General features: G+C 36.0%; 1 protein-coding gene across 3 annotated transcripts in view; it reads right to left on the bottom strand.

Moving 5' to 3' along the window:
- Window positions 1-6,789: 6,789 nt before the first annotated feature.
- SMAD2 (SMAD family member 2) overlaps window positions 6,790-12,773 on the bottom strand; it is a 96,698-nt gene continuing 90,714 nt past the window's right edge. For all 3 annotated transcript variants that reach the window (XM_082668199.1, XM_082668198.1, XM_082668197.1), the window contains 3 exons: window positions 11,213-11,350; window positions 10,885-11,029; window positions 6,790-7,595 (listed from right to left, as the gene is read on the bottom strand). In XM_082668199.1, the coding sequence (XP_082524325.1) occupies window positions 7,472-7,595; window positions 10,885-11,029; window positions 11,213-11,350 (407 nt within the window). In that variant the 3' untranslated portion in view covers window positions 6,790-7,471. The remainder of the gene's footprint in view (window positions 7,596-10,884; window positions 11,030-11,212; window positions 11,351-12,773) is intronic.

The following is a 12,773-nucleotide window of genomic DNA, read 5'->3' on the forward strand; positions in this document are numbered from 1 at the left end:
GCATTACTCAGTTTTCCTTTACTGTGAAAATTTAAATTTAACCCCATAAAGACATGATCTGTACTTACATATACACACAGGTTCTGAAGAACTTTGCTATCTAGTTGCCTCTTCTGTTTCATTAAACCACCAGTTATCTTCCCTGGATTACTGTGTTAGTCTCACTACCACGTTGGTGCCATTAGCTATTACTGGTATAAATCTCACATTCCATACACAATAGTAAGTGACTGGAGGACACATATGCTATAGGGCAGCTGAATTTAACCGCAACTATTACAATGTTTAAGGTGAGGGTAAGTCACAAGAACACTTAAGGCTATCAGCTCCTCCTTGGTGTGCCTGGGGACTTCCTGGGTTTAGCACTCAAAGTCCTGCATCCAGGGGACTGCCTCAGTCCCAGGCACACCAGGGCAGTTGGTCACCCTAAGAACACTACTCACTCCTCCCTTATTATCGCTAGAGAAAGGGTAAGAATTTTCAAGAGTAAATAGGGCTACTTACGAGGGAACTGGCTTAAAAATATTTTTAGGACATTTGCTAATCATTAGTTCCTAGAAATATCTTATTTAACAGTGTCAATTTTAAGAATAGTTGGTAGAACGTAAGCAAATTGTTGAGCAGTGTATAAAAGTTCATCCTTAAAACCTGTTTCCCCACAAATCCTCTATATGTTCTTCTGGTTTTGTCCAGTTATATAGCATTTTACCGTATCTTTTTGAGATTTTGAGAGCTAAATGAATAATAGTTTTATATTTTTTCATATTATTTTCTTTTTAGGTGAAAACACGCTTTGCCAACTATTTCCTACATTCTTGTTTCATATATTAACATGAAGACTGCCAACTGGGGCTATTTCCCTCAGATTACAAAGGCCCAGAATTATGTTACTTTTAACTGTGCTCTACCAGAAGGTCTGGCCTTGGGAAAAGATGGCTAAAAAAAAAAAAAAATTCTCAGATATGAATGTTTTTATTTTGCCTACAAAATGCTGTGATCTAGCTCAACAACCACACAACTGCTTTCATCTTAATCTTTATAGTTTTTCTTGTTTTGCTGTCTTGTATAGAAATGGTTAGTGTCACAGTTTCACTATCACTAATAAAAAGATATAAATGTTTATGCCTTAAAGGCCAGGGTCAAAACAGCAAAAATGAAGCCTGAGGTAAAGTTGGTCTGAGAAATGACCATTTGGGTTCTACATTTTGCCAAAAAATAGGGTGTTTTTTAAAAATGTAAAAGCCATGCATGTTACCTACTTGCTATGTATGTGATAATTCTTTCTCCTGATTAAAATTAATGTGTGTATATTAGTTACATAAAACCAACAAATGACTACATTCTTAATGCAGGTACGTACATTCATCAGAAAAGGACCCTAATCGTTTTCACCAACATTTTTTTTTGCTGTTTGAACAATCCAAGAACATGAATAAAGAGAGTGACAAACAAGTATTTTCTTAGGAACTTACTGAGAAAGGAAAATCTCTTTGGAAGAAAAAGACTTCAGTAAGACTTCTATTCCTACGGACAAATGCTGAGAACTAACTTTATGTCACAGCACTGTAATCGGTAGGACTGACAGAACCAGAAATATGGCAAGTTACCTAGTGACTAACGCTGCAAAACCGCCAAAAGCTTTAAAGCCACAGGGAGAAAGAAGAGTCAAGTGTGAAATGAAAACTCTGTAATAGTGAAGCACTTTTAAAATTCTAAACCCTCACTTTTGTCCTTAAATCAATATATTACGGATTTCATGGTTCAATAAATTAGCATCTTTAATTAGAAAGAGAAAGTAAATCCCTACCCCCCCACCCAAAAGAGCAAACTGGAAATTCTATAGAAAGTAAGAGCTTTTTTTTTTTTTTTTTTAAAAAGAGGGTAGAAGAATATAATTTGGGGGGAAATTTGGTTGGAGAAACATCTAAGAGTCCTTTGTGTGGAGTCAATGAATCCTCACTTCACTCCTAACATCAGTGGTACTATTCTTTCAAAGGGCCCTTACATCTCAATCAATGGTGAAATTTTGGGTCTATTATGGATCTCATGGCAGCAAACCAATTGACACTGAAGTTAACTCAGGCTAATACACTCTGGTCAGATCCTCTGTGAATCAGAAATGGCCCAAAGAACTTTGGAAAATCCATTTCTGTTGAGCACAGCTAAGAAAGTCATCTTGAGGCTACCCTTCAATACAGGAAAACTTGACTTGGTAGTGGTGCTTCCCAGGGTATCTTAAGCAGCAGTCTTATGCCGGGGGAAAGAGCAGGTGTGGCGGACACACAACCTAACATTATTTAAAAAAAAAAAAAAGGTAACCTTAAGCAAGTACCTTCCAGAGACCACTCAGAGCTTTTCTTTTTTGATGTTCCAGTTATGATTCTTAATTGTCAAGCTGCCTAAAAATGGCATATTAACTGAACTGCCAAATTAGGACCCTGGCAGAATAAAAAATTTACCCTGATGGTCTGTCCATGAAAGGAAAATGTCTGCAAGAAACTTAACAATTTTTTTACTGATATGAGATTTAAACAATAGAATCATTGAACACTGTTAAAATGTATGCAAATGACCCCTACTGTTAAGATGTTTCTGTGAGTGTATATATAAATCCATACATACACATTATATAATTTATTTCCTACTAAAAAGATTTAAGGCAGTTATGCTATATATAAAGTCACCTATAATATCCAAGATAAAACAGTTCCTACTCAAGAAATTATATGAACACATTAGACAAGTTCTCATCATAAAAGCTATCATGAGGCTATCTATATCTAGTATAGCTCACATTTCCTGGTTGAGGTTTCAAACATAGGAATTCCACTCCAAGAGATAATTTGTCCCTCAATCCCCACACACAAAAGGTAGTCTTGAACAGACAAAATATTTATGAAAACTTGAAAAGGAAGATATAAAAGGAATTCAATAGGACTCTGACAACCTCTAGACACCACACACTATCATTATTACTCTTGATTGTACTAAATACAACAACCCAATATGCCCCAAGGTGGAAACAGGGCTAGTATTATGAGGAAATCATTGGCTGCAACTACCGGAAAAAGTTCATAATCCTGAACATAATTTACAACAGAATCTGACGATGTATGCTATCATCACAAAAACATTTAACTGGATAGAATTTCTGAGCCATTTGTAAGATTTAAGTGACTGACCAATCTCAACAATGTCAACCTTCGTGGTGAAGAAATTAGGACCCTGGGATTGAACAGCACCATCCTTTTTGGTCTTTAGTAAAGTTCAAAGGAGAGAAACATTCCGATGTATGCAGATACAACACGGTTGGCAAGGAAGAGGGCAACTGGCAAAACCACTAGGGATACATGTTGTCAAGAGAAGGGAAGGAAGAATAAAATTCAGTTGATGAATATAAAGGACTTAGCAAAATAAAGTTCACGAAGGAAAGAAGATGGGCAATAATGTGTTATGTCTAAACCTCAATGTGTTGCACCAGAGTAAGAGACAAGATCACGGGTTGCTTATGTCCACAGTCTACTTAGTTATCTAAAGAGATACTGGGGAATGGTGGAGGGGTGGCAAACTGTGAAGCTGGAATGTTTAGCTATGAAAGTAAAGACTGTACATAAAGACAGATGCTAAGTACAGTGAGGATTGTCTTGCGTTACATTACTTCCCACCATCAACCAGACCAGGAGGGCACTGATTATTGAGTAAATGCTCAAAGTATTTAGTTATTTAAAAAAAAGAAAGATGTTAAAGGTATATTTGGACAATTTTTGGAAGAGGTAGAGAAACCAACTGGGTATATATACTCTTTTATTTGATTTCAACTAGCAAGAGACTAGACTGATTGTTTTTCAAGTTCAAAATCTTAGTCTTGATGAAACTGACAATAAAGGCACAAATAAAGTGAAATTATCAATAAAATAATTTTAACAAAGGAGAATATCTGGCAATGTTTAAAGGACAGATGAACCAAGCAAAACTAGATATGATGTGAGGTTTAAAAAAACCCCAGATATTAACAATTTGCAAATATATACTTAGAATACAGAATAAGAGTAAGAATACAGAGTAAGAATATATAGCTTTCAAGAAAAATTAGGCAGATTTTCTTCTGGCAAAGTGACAGGTCCTGAGAGAGAAAGTAACCCCACACGACTAAGATGGCTTGAGAGTCAGTACCAAATCCCAGTTATCTTTTTATTACTCAACATCTATCACACTGGGTAGGTAAAGCACAGGCATCAATAAATGTTTATTGAACGAATGTATATCATAATGTACAATTAGCACACTAACTGGTATAGTTCAAATCTAGTCAGGAAAGTCACACTTTTTTTTAAGCAGTAAAACTTTTTTAAGAAAGAAATCATTCTATTGGAGTTCCTACGTGGAACTCCAACACAGAATAAAAATGAAGCTGCCACTGGCCAGGCCAAAGTCAGTGGGAATGTCACCAGCCTCCAATTCCCTAAACCAGCCCTAAGGTGTATGTAATCCACTGTGAAAACCACCATTCATCTTAGAAATGTGACAGAAAGCATGATCATTCAGTTCTCATGTTGTTAAACTGAGGAAATTACCAGCACTGTGTGGAAGAAATTCTAAATGATGTTGCTAATCTAAATAAAGACAAAATTCTACAGAGAGATCTTATCACTTAGAAGAATGAAAACAAACCCTATAAAGGGAAAAAACAATCGGCAAAAATTAGGCCACAGTGGCCAAAACAGAATGCAAAACCAGCATCGCATTAAAAAGCAAGGAAGACCACTGAACACACTCATACAAATGTAACCACCACCACCACAAAGTCAACTGCTTGACAGGTCTAACCGCTGAATACATGGGCGCTTCCAAAGAGGTGAGTCCCAGTTTCATACTGTACAGAAGAATGCCACCAGAACTGTAGAGGTGTGACCCACTACTGAAATGCTACAGGTGGCACTGCTCTGCTTAACATATCAATGCAAGAGCAACTGCCAGGATGTTCTATCACTTTCAACCAGACAAAGAACAGTGTTCCCTAACATCACTACAAGTCCTCTAGTAAGCAAACACTTCCAAAGGGCAGAGCCTCCACATTTCCAACAGGTCTGACTGTGGTAATACCTGGGACATTTACTCTATCCACAGGATGGGCTGCAGAAGTAATCATTTCGGACAGCAGGACATCTGGAAGCAAGCAGCCAGTCACTACAATGGTGAAAATCTGCCCAAGGCAGAACTGAAGAAAGGGTTGTTCAATTAAATGGTATTGACCTGGTGTAAACTTTTTACAGGAAGGATTTGAGGAAGAGGAAATATTAGTGAGAATGACACATGAAGCAATCTATCACAAAGTAAGGCCACCTTCAACTATTATAAACTGTAGAACCAATCTGATCCTCAAGTTTGGACCTGTGTAGAGGTTTTTGTATAAAGCACAAACACCTAGTAAATTATGAGTTTCCTTTAAAATAAGCCTTTGCATTTGATGCCATTTTCTTTGCCAAGAATGCCTATTTTTCTCTCCACAAGGCTTGCTCCTTTCTCACCGAAGTGTTAGCTCAAGCATCACTACCTTTCAGAAGCATTCCCCCTGCTATGCTTTATCACAGTACCCTGTTTTATCTCCTTCATAGACAAATAAGCTAATTAAGCATTATAGAAACTGCTATCTCAGCAAAGGCAAGGGCCTTATCTGTCTTGTTCACCTTTACCCAAAGGCTAAGAAAGTTCCTGGCACACATAACAGGTGAACAATAAATATTTGTTGAATGAATAAAAAATTACTATACCAAGTTTACATAAACACATACATGCATACACAAATATAGAAAAATGGGGAATATCTAATAGAAAACAACCAATGCTGAAAGTATTGAAAATAACACCTGTAGATAAAGGTGAATATGGTTTCAAAAAACAAGTACCAAAGATAATCTGTCTTTAAAAATATGAAAACTTACTAGAAGGGGACCAGGAGTGGTTACTTTCCATTTCTACTGAGATGCAAACCAGAAATGTTTAAACTGCAACGAGTTAACAATAAACATAAGGATTATCTGCTGCAGGGTGGATTCCAACAGAGTTTCCGACATCTCCTGTCACTGTAGAGCAAAATGCATGGTTGGTTCTAACAGTCACCACATATTCAGGATTAGTTAAGAACAGCTCAGAGTGTAGGTAATTATAAGCTAAAAAACTTGCTAAACTGCTTCTCCCCCAAATTTTAAAATTCAGAATTCATAATTATGTAAAATAACATAGATTGTATAAATTTAATACAACATACCTTAAAAACAGATGGCCTTTACCTGCTGATCATACCTCAGCATTACTTTTCTAGGTATTCTGCTGAAGCAATTACATTTACAAAAGGTCCATTCCATAATACAATCTGGTAACTAAATCAAATGAAACTCAACTCAAAGAGCACTAGGTTTGCTACTGAAATATTTTAAAATACCTTTTTAAAGAGTGTTTATCTCTATAGATTGAATTTTTAAAAAGGATAAATATATTGAAATAATTGTAGCATATCCCTGAAAATAATTATACTGCCACCTGTGCATTTTTTATGAGGTGTAAAGATAAATCAAAAGACTGCTAGGTTACACAAGTCTATTATCATCTGCTGAAACTGAAATCTGGTGTAAGACAAAGGGACTTACTCCATAGGATTTGTTACCGTACCCCAGAATTAACTGGTGCTGGCGGTATCAGTGCAACCATTATTGGTGATGGATGTCACGCTACACTGTTTTGGTATCAGGACAAAAGTGGAAATGGAGGAGAGGTCTGGAAAAATTTCCATAAGGTTTTAGCAATAAGTAAACAAACACAAAAAGAATGAATACTTAAGACCCACTGAACACATTAAGGTCAAGGATTTCAAAAGTTAATCCACTTTTCTTCCCCCAAGAGTTTATTTTTGGTAAAAGGCAGAAAAATTAGTTTTTCTACAAGGGAAATCTGCTTCTAAATGATAATTTGAAAATCTTGATATATATTATATATTAAAAAAGACACACAAAAATAACGAAGAAGTGGGAATAACAGATTAGGTACTGTAACTTTATAAAGGCTTGCCTAAATCAAGAAGCAGCACACACACACCTAATTTATGCAAACTAAAAATGTATATAAACAGCACAATACTGTGATACTGGATCATGATACATTACCTGTACACATAACTACTACTGTTATTAATAAACCTTTGGGACACTCAGTTTTATGCCCAACAAGACATCAGTAAGTCTTTAAAATCTTCTCTTCCTCCTTTATGGGAGGGTATTTCTAGACACTAATTTTCCCATCTAATATTCAAACATAGGAAACCGATTCCACAAGGTGCTTTAATTGATGAGACCTCAAGTGCTGTTTTCTCTTGAATTTTTGGATAGTAAACAGTCCACGGGGACCACACACAAATACTATGACAGAAGAGTTGGTACATTAAGTCTTTTGATGGGACTTGACTGGTGACAAAGCTTTATGACATGCTTGAGCAACGCACTGAAGGGGATCCCATCTGAGTTAATACTTTGTCCAACCACTGTAGAGGTCCATTCAGATGAAGTTCAATCCAGCAAGGAGTGCTTGTTACTGTCTGCCTTCTGTTAAAAGAATGCAAGAAAATAATTATGAAATTAAAAGAATAACATGGCTATGGAAGAATTTAGATAAATCAAAAGGTTGTATCAATATATACTAAAACCTAGATTCTTTTCTGACAGAGTATCAAGTTTGCATATCTACTATTTTAAAAACTGTTTAATCCTCAAAGTACTTATGTGACTTTTTTTCTTTTAAAGAGAAAAAAAACACTGTTTTCCCCTCAAATTAAAATTAGTAGAGTAACCTTATATTTACCGTCCAAAATGGGACACCTTTAAGAGAGAATGTAGTCACTATAAATAATCACTGCCAGGGCAAGAGACGTAAACCAGCACTGTCCCAAGCAAACCAGAATATATAAAGTCACCCTACTTATTAATCATCCACAGCATAGAAGATACTCAAATAGCAAATGAAGTCCAAATGGAATAGGATTCAAATTTAAAGTATAGCAAAACAAAAGAGAATTCTGACCCAAGCTTATCAAAGAACGTTAAGAGTTGGGGTTCAACTTTCCCTGACAAAGCCAACAACGAACATCCCTTTTAGCAAAATCGTGCAGGCTTTTACTAAGAAGCACCTTTAGTACTTCAAACAAAATGAGCTACCCTCTGGGAATCGCAAATTGTTCAATGACATCCTGTCACTTCCACATACTGATTTTAGTTCTTATTTATTATATACAATAAGTCAGTAAGTCTGCTTGCTTCTTCGACATGACAGCCCTTCAAACATGAGAAAAGGCCATTATCAACTCTTCACCTCCATGTGACACATGCTCAATATGATTTAAAACTGTATTTCAAAGGATGTGGTTTTCTGTAGCAGATGGTGTCAGTGCCCCACTATACTCTTCAGATTTTCAGTGTTCTAGTCTAGCCAATTTCCAATTGTAGGCATCTGCATTTCTGTGCCTGAGAACTTCTCTGCTCCGTCCACATATATAGCAGATCAGAAGTGCCAGGAAATTAACATCCCCAGGAATAGACCTCAAGCAATGACACAGGAATTGGCATTTAAAGGTCCAGTTTCCCTTCCCTCTGGGTGGGATAATTCTGTGTGTTCTTTACTGTTTTCCAAAGTTTTCCTAAGGGAACAGCTCTAGTGACCCACCCACTAGAGTAGATGGGTTAAGAATGGTACTGGCTGCCTTTCCTCCCTACCTCTCTTCCCTACTTCCTCCTTCCTGACCAGTGCTCCCTCCATTTCCTGAATAAACTTCTTGCATGCAAACCCTTGTCTCAGGGTCTGAGACACACATTATGTGTCCCCCAACTGTTTATTCGTTTCAGTACTAATTCACTTAACTGAGACATATTTCTCAATTAACTATGAATTCTTTACACATCTATGTTTCCTGCTTACTACATGTCCTGATTTTTACGCTAAGCAATCAAGCTGGCAGTAAAGAAACTAAAAGATAGTTTTAGAAATCCAACCATTAGATCTATCTCCTCCGCACCAGTGTCATTAAGGATAAAAGGTTCCACAGTTCACAGATATATGGGTATTTGATTTATTTTGATCTGTAAATGTTAAAGGAAACTACTTTATTATCCGAAGTAGATGTACCTGACTCCATTATCCATGAAAACATACTGTATATTACTGCTTCTCATATAGATTTTAAGTTAGCTCTGGGTTAAAGAACAGCAGAGTCCACAGTGAATGAAGGGCAGTATCTCTCTCTACCAATCAAAACTGGTCTTAACAGGAGACCCACAGATATACATGGAATTCTCCCTGACCTATGCAATTCATATCTAATTCCACTGAATTTCTACCATGTTCTTCAACATTATGATCTTTTGAAGAGAAAAAAAAGTCTGACCTAATAAACTGGTATCAGATGGTACTATCTGAATCTAATTTTAATATCAACTATCAATCTAATTTAATATCAATAAAATCTAATTTTATTAACAATTTGATAATTTTTTATCAAAGGGAAAAAAAACCTCAGCATTCTTTGAAGTTATCACATCTCAAAGGGGAAATGATTAAAACAAAAGAGAGCTACAGCAAAGTCAAAAAGTGAATTCTTCTACTAACATAACTTGGACAAAATAGTGACAAGTCTTCATTCTAGAATATACATACATAACACATATATTTATAAAAGTATTCAAACCAGTAGATCTCAAATCTCACCATCACAAAAGTCATACACCTCACAAAACTTAATACAGGGAATCAAGTTCAAATGAAATGAAATAAATTCTGAAGAAGGGCCCAAACTGCTGAATGAAACAGGAGTACTATTACCATTCTATATGAATATCTTCTTAAGCAGACATTCAGACAGTAAGCAATGTGAACTGAAGAAAGACTAAGTATTTCACTTATACTTTCATTCTTTAATACGCTGATGAAGTATTCCCTGTCTTTGCTGTGGAATCCAATCAACTGTTTAATTTATCAATAGCGTAATCTATCTTACCCCTTGATGACAGATTAGCTTTGGTAAAACTCAATTACATAACTGCTACTTACTATCCTTAGAGAAGAGGTTAAGAGTCAAGCAGAGCTTTCCTCAAGTCCCGTCTCTACTACTTAGAATGTGTCCTTGGGCAAACTATCAAATCTTTTCTAAGCCTATTTCCAAATAAATATTAGTCTGGACCATTTTTTACCTTAGAAAGATTGCAACCTTATAAAGAAAGGATAAAGACAGCAACAGTAATTCTTAGCCATGTTGAAAGGCGTGAGATACTGCACCTAAAACACAGCACAGTGCCTGGCACCTAACAAGTACTCCCTTCTATTACTGAATGAAGTTCCACCTTTTAACCTTATACTGAAGTTGTCTCAACTTATTTGTCCAGCCTTATTCTTCTTTACTTTCTATACTCCAGTCAAACTGAACTGTACTCTACTGCCAGGATCATCACTTCCCACCCCACAAACCTGTGACTACCGAAATCCTAGGCATCTTTCAGAACCCAGACCCTGTGTCATCACTACCTCCCCCAGCCCCAGCGAAACATCTCTCCTTCCATGAACTGACATAACCCTTCCAATATGCCATGTATGGTATTTAACACTCTGCATTCTATTACAGTACCCATCCATACACGTTTTAATTCTTTGTTCCATAATGCCAGCACAGGAATTTGCAACAGTTTTGAATCCAGAGGCCTCCAACTTTCTTTTGTTATTTTACATAAAGATCTGCTGACTCTATAAACCTCAAGGAAAATAAATACACATGAACTTCAGAAGATACAAAGAACGAAAGAAAAAAGAATTACGTTGTGGAAATTTAAGAACCGAATATGTATTTCATACCGGTATTCTGCTCCCCACCCTTTCACAAAACTCATTCTTATGGTGCACATTCTAGTTAGCTGATACACGGCTTCAAAACCCTGATTAACAGACTGAGCCAGAAGAGCAGCAAATTCCTGGTTGTTGAAGATCTTCAGGTTACAGCCTACGATTGAGAAAAAGATTTAAAAATTATGTAAAAAGAATATTACTATTAGAAAATCATTTTAAAAGGGCTACAGATTTTAGAATATGAGCATGCAAATCATCTCCTGATTCCTAAAAGTAATAGCAAAGAAAAACTCAGCAAGTTGATACAATAGGTTTATTTACATTGTTGTATCCATACCTGGTGGAATTTTACACACTGTTGCAGGGTGCCAGCCGTATCTCTGATTACAATTGGGGCTCTGCACAAAGATTGCACTATCACTTAGGCACTCAGCAAAAACTTCTCCACCTATGTAATATAAGCGCACTCCTCTTCCTAAAACAAAATATATATGGAATCAGTTTTACAACATTTACTATTTCAGCATGACTTTCAAAGAGTCTTCTCAGAGGATAGTAAAATGACATAAAGTATTTTGATGACTTTTTCCATAGCTATGCTTTTTTGAAATCTAACTTTGAAGCATACCACTGTACATTTTTCCAAGTATTTTTTAAAAATGATTTTATTGATTTGTAAAGATAATACGTGCTTATCAAAAATACTTAAGCAACGCAGAAAAGTGAATGGATAGCAAAATAAAGAATTTTATACAAATTACAGTTATTTCTAAATAAATAAAAGAATTCATTTGAAGGAATTAACTAATGTCTGGATTAATATGCCTTCATTATAATAAACAGTATTTCTTTAAAGAGCCCACTATGGTTAAGAAAAAAGGTAATAAAAATTATCAAGAGATCAGAGTCATCTGCCCCTTTTATAACTATATATATTATGGGGGCAACTAGGTCCCTATTTATATAAGCAGAATTAGATAAGAAAAAATTATATTGGGAGATTTTAATATACCTTTCAGAATTTGACAGATCAAATATATACATAAAATATGAGCAGATCAAATATACATAAAATATTAGCAATACAAGGATTAAAGAAAAAATTGTGAAAAGCAGAATTCTAAGATAGCACTTAAGATTCTCACCCCGGTGTATTTATCTTCTCAATTATTCAATCAAACACTAATCTACATACTGCTTAAAGGGATTTTTCAGATGTAATTAAGTTCTCAAATCAACTGACCATAAGAAACTAAGACTACCTTTGGTGGGCCTGACTTAATCAGGTGACAGCCCTTAAAAGGGACTGGGCTGGCCCTGGTGAAAGTGATTCAAAGTGTGAGCAACAGGAATTCAACACAACAGAGTCTTCACTGCTGACTGTGAAGATGGAGGGGGCCACGCAGGTGGCCTCTAGTTGCTGATAGCAGCCTCTAGCTTACAGTCTGCAGGAAATGAGGATCTCAGCGCCACAACTTCAAGGAAGTGAACTCTGCAATAATCACCTGTGAGCTTGGAAAAGGACCTCAAGCTTCAGATGAGAACACAGCCCAGCTGACCCTTTGATTTCCCTTTGTGAGACCCTGAGGAGACTCCTAACCCACAAAAACTGTGACACAGTAAATTTGTGTGGTTTTAGGCTGGTAAATGTGTGGTAATATGTTATGCAGCAAAAGAAAATTAATAAAAACCAACAAGCCAGATTCACCACATAAATATGGAACCTGGTGCCCAGTTCTCTTAATGACTACGTAATACTTATGTAAAAAATAAAGTTGTTCACTTGACCATTAGGAAAACATTAAGTCCAAAAAGTAGAGATTTTTCAGGCTATAGTTTCTGATCAAAAGCACCCAATAAACTAGAAATCAAAAGTAAAAAAAGATAATCCAATAATT

Source organism: Grampus griseus (assembly GCF_964374135.1).
Source record: "Grampus griseus genome assembly, chromosome: 12".
Lineage (NCBI taxonomy): Eukaryota > Metazoa > Chordata > Mammalia > Artiodactyla > Delphinidae > Grampus > Grampus griseus.